General features: G+C 43.0%; 1 protein-coding gene across 1 annotated transcript; it reads left to right on the top strand.

The window, feature by feature from the left end:
• The first annotated feature begins 932 nt into the window (after positions 1-932).
• Positions 933-14,249, top strand: LOC148417585 (uncharacterized). The gene is given in 4 exon segments (XM_088422532.1): positions 933-1,075; positions 3,864-5,052; positions 11,127-12,857; positions 12,860-14,249. Coding segments are annotated over 2 exon segments (2,040 nt in total). The 5' UTR covers positions 933-1,075; positions 3,864-5,052; positions 11,127-11,434; the 3' UTR covers positions 13,477-14,249.
• Positions 14,250-20,224: the final 5,975 nt, after the last annotated feature.

The following is a 20,224-nucleotide window of genomic DNA, read 5'->3' as shown; positions in this document are numbered from 1 at the left end:
TTCAATCCCAGGCTGCGTCACTTTTTAGTTGTGTGAGTCTTTTTTAGTTAGTGCGGGTCTATTTTTCAAGTTTCAACTTTTCATCGTTTTCCTACAATTTAAGTTTTTGTACCGTAAAAACGGCCTAATGTTAAGTGATTGGAGCGTTCTTCCTACTTCCTTTTAAAGCGTTCACGGTTTCGTCATTTCCCGTGGCTCAGACGTTCTGTTGACGTATATCTACTACATGTTCGTGCGTTCGATCCCCGCTGTGTCTTTTCACACATTCAGTGTTTTTTTTCAGTTAATTCAGTATTTTCTTTTGGTTTCAACTCCTTCCCAGTTCATCCAATTCATGCCGTTCGAACTTCATATCATTCCACATATTCACGTGAAGTGCTTTTTTATTTATCAAGGTTCAACTATTCATCGTTTTCCTACAATTTACGTTTTTTATACTATTCATATTTAAAGAATTTAGCCTTTTCAAACTGTTCTTACTTTCATTTCATCTTACTTTTCATTCCACAGTTGAACTTTTTTCAGTTTTTTAACTTTGTATTATTCGTAGTTCTTCATAGATTCACGTTCAAAAATACTTCATTCCCTATATTTCAAGCTTTTACAGTGTGGTCTTACACTGCCCCCCAGTGGCCCAGTGGTAGAGTTGTCATCTTCAACATGTCCGTGTCCCGGTTCGGGCAAATCGCGTTTCACGTTTACAGTTCAACTTTCAGCTACAATTCAAGTTTTTGTACCGTAAAAATTGTCTAATGTTAAGTGAATGGTGTTGTTAAGAAGTTTCTGATTATACTTAACGATTTCGTGTTTGAATCGTTCTGTTATTACTATTTACGTCTGGACATGTTTCTCCTGTGGTCATGTGATCTTCCTAGCAACCGCCTAGCAACTAATCACAAGTTGTGTTTCATTCCTGCACTACCAATCAGGACTCTGTTTACACTATCATAGGTTGTTTTGCTCTTTCACCGGTAGTCGGCAGGTATCGTTGTAACGGACAGTCATTTTTTCTGCTTTCAATCATTCTGTGGATTATCTCATTCCTTTCATTATTATTCCGTGCGTCCATGAGAATGTAAGTACAGTTTGAATATGTTGTCCGTTCGTGGTTTTGGATACATGTTTACGTTTGCACTGCTTCACTTTGTCCATTAATGTCTAAGTTGTTATTGCACCTAAGTTTGGTATAATTGCTAAAGGCAGATATACCGTACTTTTCATACTTCACTTTTAGTATTCACGTTAAAGTTTCATCCACAAAATGTGCGTATTTGTCGCATGTTTGCCGTGTGTGCCAATGTAATCCTTACTCCGTAAGGGAGTGACGTCACCGCCCACTCAAATCTATTCGGCTCTATTAACCCTTTCCTACATAACGCACATTTTGGAACGATTGGGTTGAATTCATTCTTCCTATCATTGTACGGTATGTTTGCCTGTGTTGTTTATGTTATTCTAAGCTAATATAGAGTCATGTGAGCATATGATGTAACATATTGTACAATGTTAGTTATGTTAGTTATCAATGTTTAGTGAATGTTCTCTGCTCTCCTTTGCAGAGACCACACACCCACAATCAAACATAGAACACACACACAGAACACACACAGAACACACAAACACAGAAACACACACACACCAACCCAGATAAATAAATAGAACATTATATACAAATAAAGAGTGGCATGAGAGTGTGCATCGTCTTTATGTTCTGGCCGGACAACCTGATAAGATTGAGGATCCTCTGAATCAGTCAAGTACAGTCCTTTCAAGGAGGTCACAAGTTTGGACGCTACTCCGACACCTCCATTACAGGTGTGATTCAAAAACATGCAGGATACAAGCCCTCGAGGACTGGAGTTTGACACCTATAGTTTAGTTACACAAAGTAATCCATTTCCCATGTTGCCATCGGGCGGCCATCTTAGACCACTGAAGACTCCAACTCCAATCTGCCCTCATGGGCGGCCATCTTGGACATTTTATTAGACGTCTCATTACCTCTCACTACTGCTTCCACCTAGTACAGCATCTGGCTTGGTTAACTCAGCTTGATTCATACGTTTTAGTTTTTTTCAGTTTTTCAACTCTGTATTATTCACATTTCTTCACTGTTTCACATCAATCCACAATCCACCTCATTCAATCCACCTCATTCAAATGATAAGCTCATTAACAGGAGTTTAAAACTCCAGTCCTCGAGGGCTGATATCCTGCATGTTTTTGAATCACATCATTCACTTAACATTAGGCCTAATGTCACAGATTCACACTATTCCAGTTCAACTTTTCTCAGTTTTTCAACTTTGTAGGATTCATAATTTTTCACAGATTCACATCATTCTCCAGTTCAACTTTTTCAGTTTTTCATTCATCTTCAAATTCCACAGTTCAACTTTTTTACAGTTTTTCAACTTTGTATTCATATTTCTTCACAGATTCACACCATTCAATCGTTCCACATCATTCCACTTTTCAACTCCCAAACCTTCAACGGTTTCACCTTCACACGCAATTTCTTCAGAAATTGCACTTTTTCTAGTTGTGTGAAGGTGAAACCTTCACACTTATGTTTTTCTCCACCTTTATTGTGTGAAGGTGAAACCTTCACACTTATGTTTTTCTCCACCTTTATTATTATTATTTTTATTTTTTTTATTCCGACCGTTTTTTAGGTACGTTTCAACTCATTCCCAGTTCATCCAATTCATGCCGTTCAAACTTCATATCATTCCACATATTCATGTTTAGTGCGGGTCTATTTTTCAAGTTTCAACTTTTCATCGTTTTCCTACAATTTAAGTTTTTGTACCGTAAAAATGGCCTAATGTTAAGTGAATGGGGTGGTCTTCGTACTTTATTTTTAAACTTTAACGGTTTCCGCGTTTCCTATGTCCCAATGGCTCATGGGATTTTTGTACCGCATTCGCACTTCATGTTCGTGGGTTCAATCCCAGGCTGCGTCATTTTTTAGTTGTGTGAGTCTTTTTTAGTTAGTGCGGGTCTATTTTTCAAGTTTCAACTTTTCATCGTTTTCCTACAATTTAAGTTTTTGTACCGTAAAAACGGCCTAATGTTAAGTGATTGGAGCGTTCTTCCGACTTCCTTTTAAAGCGTTCACGGTTTCGTCATTTCCCGTGGCTCAGACGTTCTGTTGACGTATATCTACTACATGTTCGTGCGTTCGATCCCCGCTGTGTCTTTTCACACATTCAGTGTTTTTTTTCAGTTAATTCAGTATTTTTTTTTTTTGGTTTCAATTCCTTCCCAGTTCATCCAATTCATGCCGTTCGAACTTCATATCATTCCACATATTCACGTGAAGTGCTTTTTTATTTTTCAAGGTTCAACTATTCATCGTTTTCCTACAATTTACGTTTTTTATACTATTCATATTTAAAGAATTTAGCCTTTTCAAACTGTTCTTACTTTCATTTCATCTTTTCATTCCACAGTTGAACTTTTTTCAGTTTTTTAACTTTGTATTATTCGTAGTTCTTCATAGATTCACGTTCAAAAATACTTCATTCCCTATATTTCAAGCTTTCCCAGTGTGGTCTTACACTGCCCCCCCAGTGGCCCAGTGGTAGAGTTGTCATCTTCAACATGTCCGTGTCCCGGTTCGGGCAAATCGCGTTTCACGTTTACAGTTCAACTTTCAACTACAATTCAAGTTTTTGTACCGTAAAAATTGTCTAATGTTAAGTGAATGGTGTTGTTAAGAAGTTTCTGATTATACTTAACGATTTCGTGTTTGAATCGTTCTGTTATTACTATTTACGTCTGGACATGTGTTGGAGAAATTGCATTCGCGCATCGCTTGGCCGACTTATCTCAACTGCTATTGCCCCGACTAAAACCAGGTTGGATGAGGTGTACCCGTTAATTCTCCAACCCGGTCCGGACCCGGATCTCGGGGTCCGCACTCCTCCTCAAGGTAGCGAGTGGGACTACGACTTCGCACCTCCTCATCTGTATGAGGAAATGTGCCCTGTCTTCCCGGAGCTGACCCCACGTGATGATGCAGCTGAATAAAGCCAAGTGGAGGTTCTGCTGTTGATGCTTTGTGGTGTTGGCAAATGTAGAATCAAGAGGAGGGAATTGTTGGAGAAATTTAGGAATCCTTTACATATATATTGTATACTTAATCAATGTTTTTAATCAGATGTGTCAATCAAATAGGACCATGTCGATTTAGGTCCTTAATGTAGCAATCAGTAATACTCAGGGAAGTAGAGCACATGTACTAATCACCCATGTGTTAAATGTTATGTTGATTAGATGTTATGTTGATTTATTAAGTGATTTATTGATGTTTTGATTCAATGTGATTATACATTTGACACCCTGTCCTTATCATTAGGATAGCAACATGTTCCACTCATGACAAGAGTGCTCGAGGCCGTGTGCTGGTGGTTGTTGAAGTTTTTCTCAGACAGGGCCTGTCAAGCAACAATTGAACAACATCCTGGACCAGGGTCACCTGGAAGGCTCCCCAAGAAAGAAGAAGTCGGGTGGAGAAATGCGGTGGACCCGAGCACCCTTCTTACTGGAACGTGTTGCTGCATACTGCATTGAGCCACACACCTACACGCGCGCGCTTAAGCTGTCACAAGATGTATTACAAGAATTTGGGTTCCGGTCACATACATCGCTCCCCCATGCATCTCTACCCTTTAGGGCCGGAACCTACATGTAACCTAGGGACCTCTAAATAATAAAACTAGGGAGAACGAGGAAGTTCCTCAGAGCGCGGCAGCACTGCAGCCTTTGTGGTCCTGTCTCGTTCTCCTCATGCATGAGCATAACCGTTGCCTTCTCTCTTTCTTTTAGACAATCGATCGGGTTGACAGTAATTGGCTTGGTGAACCTGACATTTTTCTTGGTCCTTCGTGTGCCGGATTGCAATACACCTGAGGTTTCCAGAGGCCGAGTCGACTTCCAGGAAGACCGTGCGCACGGCAGCAAGGACCCTGTTGGGGGGCTGGCTCTCGGCTCCGCGTCTGGGGACCAAGGGTTGACGCAAAGCCAAAGGGGTGAAGGCATCGTCCGGTGAGTGAGTCGACGTCTCACTGTTGGTGTATGATTTGTGTGAATGCAATCGCGTGTTAGACAAAGCGGTCTTAAACACTGGTAAAGACAGAGTAGTCTATAAAACTGGTAAAGACAGAGTAGTCTATAAAACTGGTAAAGGGCGGCGGTGTCCTGTACGTACTTAAACTCCGTGTGTGCATGTGTGTGTGATTGTGCCGGGGGTGTGAAAGGAGACGGGGGTCTCATATAAAAATAAACAAGTGGGATTGTAAGTGACAACTCGTGGTGGAAGCAAAGGCAAGAATACTCCGCCCTTCATTGGGGTAGAAGCTTGAGTATTACCACCCGAGGGTTTTTGTCACCCCTCTTGAACAGGTATCTCAGTCCATAGGCAACCCCAGGTTCACGGACTGAGCCAAATTTACATCAAAATGGGGAACCGGTTTAGTAGAAAGCAGTCCGTATACGACCCGAAACAACAGCTTGCAAGCAAAGATTGGAAGTTCGTCGAACATCAAAACCCCGATAGAATAAAGCACTTAAACCTATGGATAACAAAATATAATTTTGCTGGCCAGCTTAATACCCAAAAAATCGCAGATCTCCGGGATAGAATAAAAACAAAAAGAAGAGGAGACGTAAAGAAAATGTATAAAGATGGTTATGGTGATACAGTGTATTGGATGGTGGCGGCGCAACAGCGGAAGGCGGGAAAAAAGAGGAAAGGTGTGGATTCAGTAGTGAATGTTAAGCTTGAAGGGAGCGAGGTCTTGTTTCATAGAGAGGAAGACGATGAGACTGGGCCTGTGGGCATTGATCCTTGTGATGTTTCTGGTGATGTTTCTGGTGAAGCAGCTAAGCGTGCAGTAAAGCGTGGCGTTAAAAGTGTGAAATGGGAAAGTGAGGAGAGGGACTGTGGTGCCGGAGCAGGGGAGTTCAGCGTAGCCTCCCTGTATCCACCGCTCCCTCCTTCTCCTTTCCCATCGTCGCCTCCGTTGCCGGAGGAAGACGCTCTTCCTCTTCCTCCTCCGCTTCCTTGCGCGCCTTTGCCGCCCGAGTACAGCCGGGGCGGCCACCCTATGACAACTAGGGTGAAAGGGGATTTAGGAGTAAAATTCTCCAAAACATGGGGGCAGCTTTTTTCCCCGGCCTCTTCTGCTCCTCAGGCGACATGTGGAAGTGCACCCACATGTTCTCCAGAGGAGTACGAGACGTACCCCATGATAGAGGTTGCAAATCCAAATGTCTCTGATGATTCCCCCACTATTTTAGTATATAGAACCTGGACGCAAAACGATGTGAAAAAGGCCGTAGAAGGCATCACATCCCATAAAGTAAATGTAGAAGAGTTCTTACAGCAAATAGAGGACCTTAGAGGGGCCTATCATTTAAATGGCATAGAGGTTCAACAGGTTTGGATGGCTGCTCTTGGAGGTGATTGGCTCGGTGTTAGAGGTGATTGGGAACCAAAACAGTGTGGTGTTACTTTAGAGCATGATGCTAGGGAGCTCACAAATCGTGTGGGACGCTTAGTTGAGCGCACAAGAGAGCGGTTTAAGCAGAGAGCTAATTTTACTGCCATTGGGAGAGCAGCACAAAAAGAAAATGAAACCTTTGAGGAGTACAAAACTAGAATGGTCGAGTGTTTTAAGGCAAATAGTGGCATTCCTGAAGAGCATAGTCCGGGATGTCTTTATGAGGAGCAGTTAAAAAATGCCCTCCATGCCCACTCACATCACACGATTCGGCAGTGGGTGGATAAACATTGGGTAGACAAAGTTACGGGAACACTCGAACAATACATTAATCAAGCGATCCATGCGGAGAGAGTGTTGCAATCTAAAAAGAAGAAGGCTGACGCTTTTGTGGTGCGTGTCGAGGGAGGCGAGATTTATTTTCAGGACAGAGGTCGTGGTTTTGGCCGTGGTGGCAGGAGCAGAGGACGCGGAAGAGGTCGTAAAGAAGGGACTGGTAGGGAGTCAGCTGGATCCTGGGGGGAACGTGGGGGTCCAAGGTTTTCAAAGGAAGTCACATGTTGGTGTTGTGGTGAGAAAGGTCATATTTCTCGTTATTGTCCAGACAATAAGGATGTCCAATGACTAGCGGAACCATCCTCCCAGCAGGGCAACCGGCAACTAAAATGTTTCGATACCGACAAACAGCAACTAATTGATTTCAACATTGGCGACTCTCATATCGTTGATTATGAGCAGATCACAGAGGAAGACATAGAATTGAACTTACAACAACTTTTAGCCTTCGATACGTCCAAACCAGAGATTGAACTGATTCTAAACGGTAAGAAAATGACCTTCCTCTGTGACACAGGTGCGTGTAAAACTGCCTGTCGAGAAAACATTCCGGGGGCGGTAATAACCCCCCGGAAAGTGTTTGTGAGAACTGCACAGGGGCATCTCTCTGCAGTGTCAGAAACACAACCCGTGTGGGTGAGAGACCCACTAGGGAAAACATGCAAATTGCCGGTTCTAATAGTGCCCGACTGTCCGGTCAACCTGCTGGGAAGGGATGGGTTGTGTAGAATGGGACTAGCAATAGTACCGACGACCGAAGGATGCATGATGGTAAAGAGACAGGCCGAATTGACGCGTGCGGATTTGTGTGTGTTGCGCGGTTACGGAGAACCGCTCCTGTACTATGCCCTTGACGTAAGCGACAAGCCTCCACATTGCGCGGGGAAAGCATTACTGGAGGAAGCACTGCTCCTCACGCCTGACAAACAAAGCAAAATGACCGCGGACACTTTACATGTAACCTTGTGGTATAAAACAACTCCAGGGCCAGACCTAGAGTATGAATCTAAATTGCAAAAGCACACTCCTGCAAAAATTGTTGTTGATTATCTCTACTTTGACGGTTGCGCCACTGCTGTAGCGGGAGTGAGGCTCCCTCCAAGGTTGCGCGAGTTGTGCAGGCGGGTGCCGCATGTGTCGTTGTGCAAGTCGCATGAGGAAAAGTGGGAACAGCTAGAGAGTCTTGTTTGGAGAGGTGAAAACGCAACTGATTGGCAACCGGACAAAATCAAGCCCGAGACAGAGTGGAGTGAGAGTGCTGGAGTTGCGCGAAAGGCATTGTTTTGGAATTTGCATGTTGATGCTGAACGCCACTTTCACCCGTCGATGTGAAACATTACAGATTCCTGTCTCCTGGGAGAGGAGGAGGAAATGCTTCTTGCAAAAGTGCCAAAGAAATTGTGGTCAACGGGTCCCTCTGATGTCGGTTTGGTTAAAAGCGCGCAGCCGGTACAAATTAGGCCAATAACAGAGTACAGACCATGTGTAAAACAATATCCCTTGAATCCGGACGCTCGTGAGGGAATTAGGCCAGTAATAAAAGCATTGTTTGAGGCTGGTGTGATAATTGAATGTCCTGACTCGCCTTGCAACACACCTATCTTTCCAGTGAAAAAAGCGCCACCCTCCGTAGGCTGGAGGATGGTTCAGGACTTACAGGCAGTAAATGCCGCTGTCTTCCAGCGGGCGCCCTGTGTCCCAGATCCGCATACCTTACTCAATTCATTAAGGCCAGACGCAAAATTATTTACTGTGGTAGACATCAGCAATGCATTTTTTTCTGTCCCAGTAGACAAAGAGAGTCAGTTCTGGTTTGCTTTCACTTTCGAGGGGAAAAAGTACACGTACACTCGGTTGCCTCAGGGGTATTGCGAAAGTCCAACAATATATTCCCAGGTTATGTCGGCCAGCATGTCCACCTTTGTGCCTCCAGGTGGCAGTCAAGTGTTGCTCTATGTTGATGACGTGTTGCTTGCCTCACCAGATGAAGGAACTTGCAAAATAGACACAGTTGCTCTCTTGATTCATTTGGCAAATGAGGGCCACAAAGTAAGCAAAAATAAACTGCAGCTTTGTAGGGAGCAGGTTAAATACCTAGGACACAATTTAAGTGGTGGGGGCAGGGCAATATTAGAGGATAGAAAAACAACCGTTTTGCAGGCCCCCAAACCCCTAACAAAGAAGCAAATGATGTCTTTTTTGGGCTTGACAAATTACTGCAGAGCATGGATCCCGAATTATGCTGAGATCACTACTCCTCTCTCCAAATTGATGTATGAAGAAAACATGACAATGTCCTCACCAGTAAAGTGGACACCTGAGGCTGAGAAGGCTTTTTGTGAGGTCAAACAAGCACTAGTTTCAAGCACAGCCTTGGCGATCCCAAACTATTCCAAACCTTTTGTTCAGATGGTAGATTGTAAAGGTAATTATATGACATCTGTGTTAGTGCAAAGTTACGGGGATAAAATGAGGCCTGTTTCATATTATTCCTCCAAACTAGACAGTGTGGCTTGTGCACTTCCTCATTGTGTGAGGGCTGTGGTGGCGGCCTCTATGGCCGTGGAGTGTAGTGCATCGATCGTGCTTTTCCATCCTCTCACTTTAAGAGTTCCACACGCAGTCGCCGCACTGCTCCTTCAGACAAACATGGTTTTCCTGTCTCCAGCAAGGCACTTGTCTTGCATGGCGATATTATTATCGCAGCCGCACCTCACGTTGGAGAGGTGCACAGTTTTGAACCCAGCCACTCTCTTGCCACTTCCTGAAGATGGCGACAAACACGATTGTCAGGCGCTAGCCGAAAGTACAACAAAATGTAGGCCCGATCTAAAAGATCAACCATTGCAAACGGGACATGTGCTTTTTGTGGATGGCTCCTCGAAAAAGAACGGCTTAGGGAAAACGCAAACTGGCTATGCCGTGGTTACAACAGAGGTTGTGTTGAAAGCGGAGCCGCTTCCGGCTCACTTCTCGGCTCAGGCGGCTGAGCTCATAGCACTCACACAGGCTTGCATTATTATGAAAGATGAAACAGTGACGATCTATACCGACAGCCAATATGCCTTTTCCACTTGTCATGTGTTTGCGCAGTATTGGAGAAACCGGGGAATGATAACCTCCACAGGGAAGGCCGTAACACACGCTGACCTATTAAGTCAATTGCTTAACGCAGTGCAGCTACCTAAACAAATCGCAATATGTAAGTGTGCGGCACACACCACTGAAACGGATCAGGTCTCGCGAGGCAACGCTTTCGCCGACAAAATTGCAAAACAGGCGGCTGAGAAGCCCTTCATCGGGATGGCCGATGAAACGCAATTACCTCAAAGCGCTATCTTACAAGACGATGTCCTAATCGACATGCAACAACAAAGTCCTGCCCAGGAACAAAAACAATGGGTCGCGAAGGGGGCTACACTAAAAAATGGGGTTTATATCGGTTTAGATAACAAACCCGTTCTTCCAAAAAATCTCTATAGGTGGGCAGCCATATTAAGTCACGGAAAAACACATGTTTCAACCGCAAGAATGGTTGGAATTGTCAACCAACATTTCTCGACTTATGGGTTCAGTCTATATTCAAAACAATTCTGTAGAGCTTGTACGATCTGTGCACGACATAACCCCCAGGGGAACGTTCGACCAAAACGGGGTCAATACCCCCCCGCATCCTACCCATTCCAACGAATTCACATGGACTACATAGAACTAAGCAAAAGTGAAGGGAAAAAATACTGTCTTGTAATTATAGATGCGTTTTCAAAATGGGTTGAGATTTTTCCAACAAAACAGCCCGATGCGCTAACTGTAGCCAAAGCGTTGTGTAAAGACATCATACCTAGATATGGTATCCCTGAAACCATCTATAGCGACAATGGAACACATTTTGTGAATAAAGTGATTGATAAAATTGGCCAAATGTTTCACATCGCGTTAAAGCACCACTGTTCTTATCATCCGCAAAGTGCGGGATTAGTGGAGAGAATGAACGGCACAATCAAAAACAGGCTGAAGAAATGCATGGATGAAACAAATCGGCCTTGGACACAGTGCGTAGACCTAGTCAAATTATACATTAACATCACCAGTGCTTCAGGGCTTACACCCTATGAGACTCTTTTCGGCAGGCCATACAAACTTCCGCTTTTTTCCACACATTGGGAATTGGACGACGAAGCAAATTTAGCTGACTATATGCGAAAAACCCTGGAAAAAAGGTCTGAACAATCATCAGTAAGCGATTGCATACCGGGAAGCAATTGTGTTTCCTCCCCACAGGACAACCAGGTCGTTCCAGGTGATTGGATCTTGGTGCGGAGCATCAAACGGAAGCATTGGCACTCGCCACGGTGGGAAGGACCGCATCAAGTGCTGCTGACCACGCCAACGGCCGTGAAGATCGCGGAACGACAAACGTGGATACATCTCACGCATTGTAAAAAGGTGATCTCGTTCGATTTACCCAAAAAGGAGGGGTGAGCAAAGTCTGACCAACCGGTGGGTGCAGACTTGTAGTGTCTGAAAACATTGACGGTCAGTGAAGAATTTAAAAGACACCCTTCCTGTTTAGGGGTACGTCGAGCGACATGGCCACACCTACTTGGGCAAAAGTTCTTACTGTGTCTTACATTGGTGTGATGCTGATAATAGGTGCATTCCTCTATGGAGTGCAAGTGGGGGGCGTTCAAAATTGGAGGGTAGTAAGATATGGTAAACCAGATGTTAAAACTATCGGCAATACTACCATTGAAACCAATTCCACCGACTTGCCTAACCGTGAAAAACGCGAAATAAAACCGAAATCAACACGTATCGAGTACCCCACACGTAGAAATTTCTCATCCTGTGATCGGTTTGATGTGGGTCCTGTGACAAATACCATGATCTGCCTTCTTGAAAACAGCATCTCAACAATCTTTCTGCCATGGTCTTACATAAAACTCCAAGGATTTGGTGGCGGCGGTAAAACATACTTGCGCAATGGTCAGGAGTATGGGAAAAATTATGACTGGTATCTAACTGCAAAAGTTACCAGGTGGAGTGCTTTGATTGCGGAAACAGGTGCCAATTGGAAAAGATGGACAACCGACGCCTGTGCCAAACTCCTCCGTCCACAGGTTTCTCTCTCCAAAGTTGTGGCAGGCCTCCAAATCATTGTGAACACCTCAATTCAATTTTGCACTCCTGACCCTTGTGTAGAGCTTGTTTTGTTTCCGTACACACACGGCATGCCTCCACACCATGTGATTTCGATTTGTGTGTCAAACGCGCTGAAGGAGCCACAGGTGGCTACGCACGTGCACCGGGACTTGGCCACAGTGACTGACGCGTCAAAGGTAATAGTGAAATCAAACAAAAAAATGACTGTTGATGAAAAGTTTTTAACCGTCACTGGAGTCACGCAGCAAGGTAACAACTGGCTGTTCCTGATGGAAACGGCTGCCAAAACAGTGAATTATAGCTGCGTTTTCTGCATGGAGGCCAGGCCGTTGCTGCGTGTGATCCCTGCTTCCATTCCACCCAATTGCCTCATAGAGGTGATGACCAGAATACGGCCGAGAGGTGAGTGTGCAAATTGGAATGCTGTCTACCCCGTAACTAAGGCAACAAAAGACAAACCGATTTTTTCCACTGAAGTCGCTGCGGCCAACTTTTCCTGCCTGCGTTTGGGAGACGGAGTAAATTGGGTAGGGGAACTAAATTCCACTTGGTGCAATACTACCGTTGACCAGACAGGGCCGCTAATACCGCGTAGCGACGTGTGGTGGTGGTGTGGCGACAACAAACTCTATGACACATTGAGAAATGCCAAAGGCACTTGTGCTCTTATATCTCTGCTGTTGCCTGTGACAATCCTCCCCTCCACGGCAGAAGAAATCCAAGCGGCCGCTTCACAGGTCACTCCGCGCCCTCTTCCACCGAAAGTGAGGCTTTTCAGGAGAAGACATGCCGCCTGGAATGCTGGGGGACCCACCTACATTGACGCAATCGGTGTGCCTCGCGGAGTACCAGTGTGCAGAAGCTGGGCAACTATACAGAGGAGGGGCTCCTCGCTATAAAAGAACAACTCGCGGCAACCTCACTCATGGCATTCCAGACTCGCATCGCAGTGGACATGCTCCTGGCAAAGGAGGGCGGCGTGTGCGCCATGTTCGGAAACCAGTGTTGCACCTGGATTCCCGACAACACCGCCCCTGACGGGGCGCTGACCAAAGCCATCGATGGCTTGCGCACTCTGAATAGGAAAATGCGAGAGCACTCTGGAATAAACACCGTCCCGTGGTCTGAGTGGTGGGACAAAATGTTTGGCAAGTACAAAAATCTGGTGGTCACCTTCATGCTGTCAGTTGCCATTTTCACTTCTGTGCTCACATTGTGTGGCTGTTGTTGCATTCCCTGCATTCGCGCATCGCTTGGCCGACTTATCTCAACTGCTATTGCCCCGACTAAAACCAGGTTGGATGAGGTGTACCCGTTAATTCTCCAACCCGGTCCGGACCCGGATCTCGGGGTCCGCACTCCTCCTCAAGGTAGCGAGTGGGACTACGACTTCGCACCTCCTCATCTGTATGAGGAAATGTGCCCTGTCTTCCCGGAGCTGACCCCACGTGATGATGCAGCTGAATAAAGCCAAGTGGAGGTTCTGCTGTTGATGCTTTGTGGTGTTGGCAAATGTAGAATCAAGAGGAGGGAATTGTTGGAGAAATTTAGGAATCCTTTACATATATATTGTATACTTAATCAATGTTTTTAATCAGATGTGTCAATCAAATAGAACCATGTCGATTTAGGTCCTTAATGTAGCAATCAGTAATACTCAGGGAAGTAGAGCACATGTACTAATCACCCATGTGTTAAATGTTATGTTGATTAGATGTTATGTTGATTTATTAAGTGATTTATTGATGTTTTGATTCAATGTGATTATACATTTGACACCCTGTCCTTATCATTAGGATAGCAACATGTTCCACTCATGACAAGAGTGCTCGAGGCCGTGTGCTGGTGGTTGTTGAAGTTTTTCTCAGACAGGGCCTGTCAAGCAACAATTGAACAACATCCTGGACCAGGGTCACCTGGAAGGCTCCCCAAGAAAGAAGAAGTCGGGTGGAGAAATGCGGTGGACCCGAGCACCCTTCTTACTGGAACGTGTTGCTGCATACTGCATTGAGCCACACACCTACACGCGCGCGCTTAAGCTGTCACAAGATGTATTACAAGAATTTGGGTTCCGGTCACATACATCGCTCCCCCATGCATCTCTACCCTTTAGGGCCGGAACCTACATGTAACCTAGGGACCTCTAAATAATAAAACTAGGGAGAACGAGGAAGTTCCTCAGAGCGCGGCAGCACTGCAGCCTTTGTGGTCCTGTCTCGTTCTCCTCATGCATGAGCATAACCGTTGCCTTCTCTCTTTCTTTTAGACAATCGATCGGGTTGACAGTAATTGGCTTGGTGAACCTGACAACATGTTTCTCCTGTGGTCATGTGATCTTCCTAGCAACCGCCTAGCAACTAATCACAAGTTGTGTTTCTTTCCTCCACTACCAATCAGGACTCTGTTTACACTATCATAGGTTGTTTTGCTCTTTCACCGGTAGTCGGCAGGTATCGTTGTAACGGACAGTCATTTTTTCTGCTTTCAATCATTCTGTGGATTATCTCATTCCTTTCATTATTATTCCGTGCGTCCATGAGAATGTAAGTACAGTTTGAATATGTTGTCCGTTCGTGGTATTGGATACATGTTTACGTTTGCACTGCTTCACTTTGTCCATTAATGTCTAAGTTGTTATTGCACCTAAGTTTGGTATAATTGCTAAAGGCAGATATACCGTACTTTTCATACTTCACTTTTAGTATTCACGTTAAAGTTTCATCCACAAAATGTGCATATTTGTCGCTTGTTTGCCGTGTGTGCCAATGTGATCTTTCCGCCATAAGGGAGTGACGTCACCGCCCACTCAAATCTATTCGGCTCCATTAACTCTTTCCTACCTAACGCACATTTTGGAACGATTGGGTTGAATTCATTCTTCCTATCATTGTACGGTATGTTTGCCTGTGTTGTTTATGTTATTCTAAGCTAATATAGAGTCATGTGAGCATATGATGTAACATATTGTACAATGTTAGTTATGTTAGTTATCAATGTTTAGTGAATGTTCTCTGCTCTCCTTTGCAGAGACCACACACCCACAATCAAACATAGAACACACACAGAACACACAAACACAGAAACACACACACACCAACCCAGATAAATAAATAGAACATTATATACAAATAAAGAGTGGCATGAGAGTGTGCATCGTCTTTATGTTCTGGCCGGACAACCTGATAAGATTGAGGATCCTCTGAATCAGTCAAGTACAGTCCTTTCAAGGAGGTCACAAGTTTGGACGCTACTCCGACACCTCCATTACAGGTGTGATTCAAAAACATGCAGGATACAAGCCCTCGAAGACTGGAGTTTGACACCTATAGTTTAGTTACACAAAGTAATCCATTTCCCATGTTGCCATCGGGCGGCCATCTTAGACCACTGAAGACTCCAACTCCAATCTGCCCTCATGGGCGGCCATCTTGGATATTTTATTAGCCGTCTCATTACCTCTCACTAGTGCTTCCACCTAGTACAGCATCTGGCTTGGTTAACTCAGCTTGATTCATACGTTTTAGTTTTTTTCAGTTTTTCAACTCTGTATTATTCACATTTCTTCACTGTTTCACATCAATCCACAATCCACCTCATTCAATCCACCTCATTCAAATGATAAGCTCATTAACAGGAGTTTAAAACTCCAGTCCTCGAGGGCTGATATCCTGCATGTTTTTGAATCACATCATTCACTTAACATTAGGCCTAATGTCACAGATTCACACTATTCCAGTTCAACTTTTCTCAGTTTTTCAACTTTGTAGGATTCATAATTTTTCACAGATTCACATCATTCTCCAGTTCAACTTTTTCAGTTTTTCATTCATCTTCAAATTCCACAGTTCAACTTTTTTTACAGTTTTTCAACTTTGTATTCATATTTCTTCACAGATTCACACCATTCAATCGTTCCACATCATTCCACTTTTCAACTCCCAAACCTTCAACGGTTTCACCTTCACACGCAATTTCTTCAGAAATTGCACTTTTTCTAGTTATTATTTTTTTTATTCCGACCGTTTTTTAGGTACGTTTCAATTCATTCCCAGTTCATCCAATTCATGCCGTTCAAACTTCATATCATTCTACATATTCATGTTTAGTGCGGGTCTATTTTTCAAGTTTCAACTTTTCATCGTTTTCCTACAATTTAAGTTTTTGTACCGTAAAAATGGCCTAATGTTAAGTGAATGGGCTGGTCTTCGTGCTTTATTTTTAAACTTTAACGTTTTCGATATTTCCTATGTCTCGGTGGCGCATGGGATTTGTGTACGGCATTCGCACTTCATGTTCGTGGGTTCAATCCCAGGCTGCGTCATTTTTTAGTTGTGTGAGTCTTTTTTAGTTAGTGCGGGTCTATTTTTCAAGTTTCAACTTTTAATCGTTTTCCTACAATTTAAGTTTTTGTACCGTAAAAACGGCCTAATGTTAAGTGATTGGAGCGTTCTTCCTACTTCCTTTTAAAGCGTTCACGGTTTCGTCATTTCCCGTGGCTCAGACGTTCTGTTGACGTATATCTACTACATGTTCGTGCGTTCGATCCCCGCTGTGTCTTTTCACACATTCAGTGTTTTTTTCAGTTAATTCAGTATTTTTTTTTTGGTTTCAATTCCTTCCCAGTTCATCCAATTCATGCCGTTCGAACTTCATATCATTCCACATATTCACGTGAAGTGCTTTTTTATTTTTCAAGGTTCAACTATTCATCGTTTTCCTACAATTTACGTTTTTTATACTATTCATATTTAAAGAATTTAGCCTTTTCAAACTGTTCTTACTTTCATTTCATCTTTTCATTCCACAGTTGAACTTTTTTCAGTTTTTTAACTTTGTATTATTCGTAGTTCTTCATAGATTCACGTTCAAAAATACTTCATTCCCTAGTGTGGTCTTACACTGCCCCCCAGTGGCCCAGTGGTAGAGTTGTCATCTTCAACATGTCCGTGTCCCGGTTCGGGCAAATCGCGTTTCACGTTTACAGTTCAACTTTCAGCTATAATTCAAGTTTTTGTACCGTAAACATTGTCTAATGTTAAGTGAATGGTGTTGTTAAGAAGTTTCTGATTATACTTAACGATTTCGTGTTTGAATCGTTCTGTTATTACTATTTACGTCTGGACATGTTTCTCCTGTGGTCATGTGATCTTCCTAGCAACCGCCTAGCAACTAATCACAAGTTGTGTTTCTTTCCTCCACTACCAATCAGGACTCTGTTTACACTATCATAGGTTGTTTTGCTCTTTCACCGGTAGTCGGCAGGTATCGTTGTAACGGACAGTCATTTTTTCTGCTTTCAATCATTCTGTGGATTATCTCATTCCTTTCATTATTATTCCGTGCGTCCATGAGAATGTAAGTACAGTTTGAATATGTTGTCCGTTCGTGGTATTGGATACATGTTTACGTTTGCACTGCTTCACTTTGTCCATTAATGTCTAAGTTGTTATTGCACCTAAGTTTGGTATAATTGCTAAAGGCAGATATACCGTACTTTTCATACTTCACTTTTAGTATTCACGTTAAAGTTTCATCCACAAAATGTGCGTATTTGTCGCTTGTTTGCCGTGTGTGCCAATGTGATCTTTCCGCCATAAGGGAGTGACGTCACCGCCCACTCAAATCTATTCGGCTCCATTAACTCTTTCCTACCTAACGCACATTTTGGAACGATTGGGTTGAATTCATTCTTCCTATCATTGTACGGTATGTTTGCCTGTGTTGTTTATGTTATTCTAAGCTAATATAGAGTCATGTGAGCATATGATGTAACATATTGTACAATGTTAGTTATGTTAGTTATCAATGTTTAGTGAATGTTCTCTGCTCTCCTTTGCAGAGACCACACACCCACAATCAAACATAGAACACACACAGAACACACAAACACAGAAACACACACACACCAACCCAGATAAATAAATAGAACATTATATACAAATAAAGAGTGGCATGAGAGTGTGCATCGTCTTTATGTTCTGGCCGGACAACCTGATAAGATTGAGGATCCTCTGAATCAGTCAAGTACAGTCCTTTCAAGGAGGTCACAAGTTTGGACGCTACTCCGACACCTCCATTACAGGTGTGATTCAAAAACATGCAGGATACAAGCCCTCGAAGACTGGAGTTTGACACCTATAGTTTAGTTACACAAAGTAATCCATTTCCCATGTTGCCATCGGGCGGCCATCTTAGACCACTGAAGACTCCAACTCCAATCTGCCCTCATGGGCGGCCATCTTGGATATTTTATTAGCCGTCTCATTACCTCTCACTAGTGCTTCCACCTAGTACAGCATCTGGCTTGGTTAACTCAGCTTGATTCATACGTTTTAGTTTTTTTCAGTTTTTCAACTCTGTATTATTCACATTTCTTCACTGTTTCACATCAATCCACAATCCACCTCATTCAATCCACCTCATTCAAATGATAAGCTCATTAACAGGAGTTTAAAACTCCAGTCCTCGAGGGCTGATATCCTGCATGTTTTTGAATCACATCATTCACTTAACATTAGGCCTAATGTCACAGATTCACACTATTCCAGTTCAACTTTTCTCAGTTTTTCAACTTTGTAGGATTCATAATTTTTCACAGATTCACATCATTCTCCAGTTCAACTTTTTCAGTTTTTCATTCATCTTCAAATTCCACAGTTCAACTTTTTTACAGTTTTTCAACTTTGTATTCATATTTCTTCACAGATTCACACCATTCAATCGTTCCACATCATTCCACTTTTCAACTCCCAAACCTTCAACGGTTTCACCTTCACACGCAATTTCTTCAGAAATTGCACTTTTTCTAGTTATTATTATTATTATTATTCTGCCGTTTTTTGGGACATTTCATCTCTTTCCCAGTTTATCCGATTCACGCCGTTCCAATTTCATCTTATTCCAATTATTCCCATTCGGTGCGCGTGTATTTTTATAATTCCAATTATTCATAGATTTCCCACAATTCCCTGTTTTCCGAGCCAAAAGTGCCATTGACTTACATTGGGTGATTTTTCATTTCAATATTACATCTTGTACGTTTCATATTTTCAAAATTTAACTCATTCAGCTTGCCTTAGGGATCATTCTCATCATTCCAGTAATACATAGTTTCCAATAATTTCCCATAATTCCATATTTTTCCCACCTTTAATATTTCATAATGCATTTCCAATGGGAGGGCTTCCCATTCATTCTCAATGGGACAATTAACATTTCATATTTTGATGTTTCCCATTTCATATTCATAACATTGAACTTATTCATTCCACCCTATGGCTCATTCCCAACAATTCAATAAATCAAAATTATTAATAATTTCCCATAATTCCATATTTTTCACCTTTAACAATTTGTTATTCATTCCCAAAGGCAGATTTTACTTTTCCTATTTGAAGCTTCCTCATTTTGCATTCAATTCATTCAGCCAATTCATTTCACATTGTCATCATTACACATATTCACACAAACCAGTAATTCATAACAATATTAATAAATTTACCCATAATTCCTCATTCCCATTTTCCTCACCAAAACTTTGTAACCTTCTATCTTGGCCATTCCTACTCCGATTCCCACCGTTCCAACTTTGATGGATTCCCCCAAATCCCGGCATTCCAAAGGGGTAGCTTCCCAGAACTCAAAATTTTACCCACAATTCCTCATTCTGTAGTCACAAAGAATCCATTCATTTTCTATGGGGTCATTCATTCTGTGAGCATGTGACCTTCTTGGACTACTGTTCAGGTACACGTTGTACTCTATTTACCATGGTACCCCCACCCAGCGGCCGTCTTGGATGAGCTCTGACCTACATCAAATACTACAGCTCCCATACACCCCTGTAAGGCGGCCATCTTGGACATTTGACAAGCTCTCGCCGCAGCCCATTCACTTTGAATGGGGAAAAGTGGAAAAAAGTGGGAAAAAAAAGTTTTTTTGGAAACCCTCACGTGGAAATGAGCGGAACCACCTAACTCATGGACCATCGTTGTGGATTTTTAATGATAACGCCGCGACGCTCCGACATTCCGATAAGCGAATAGAGCCGATTTTCCGAAGTTCGATAATGGCCGCCCGCTTAACCTGTATAATATAAGCTATTTTAGATTACCTCTTGCGTTTTCTCCATTTGCGTTAGACCTATACTGGTCGTTCCAACTTTAGGTGTTTCCCGTAATTGTTCTTCGACACTTGCCCACATACACTGAGACTCC

Source organism: Hippichthys cyanospilos, chromosome 9, assembly GCF_059441005.1.
Source record: "Hippichthys cyanospilos isolate Australia breed blue-spotted pipefish chromosome 9, RoL_Hcya_1.0, whole genome shotgun sequence".
Taxonomy (NCBI): Eukaryota; Metazoa; Chordata; class Actinopteri; order Syngnathiformes; family Syngnathidae; genus Hippichthys; species Hippichthys cyanospilos.
The sequence above is the reverse complement of the archived record's forward strand: the minus strand, read 5'-3'. Positions and strand labels throughout refer to the sequence as shown.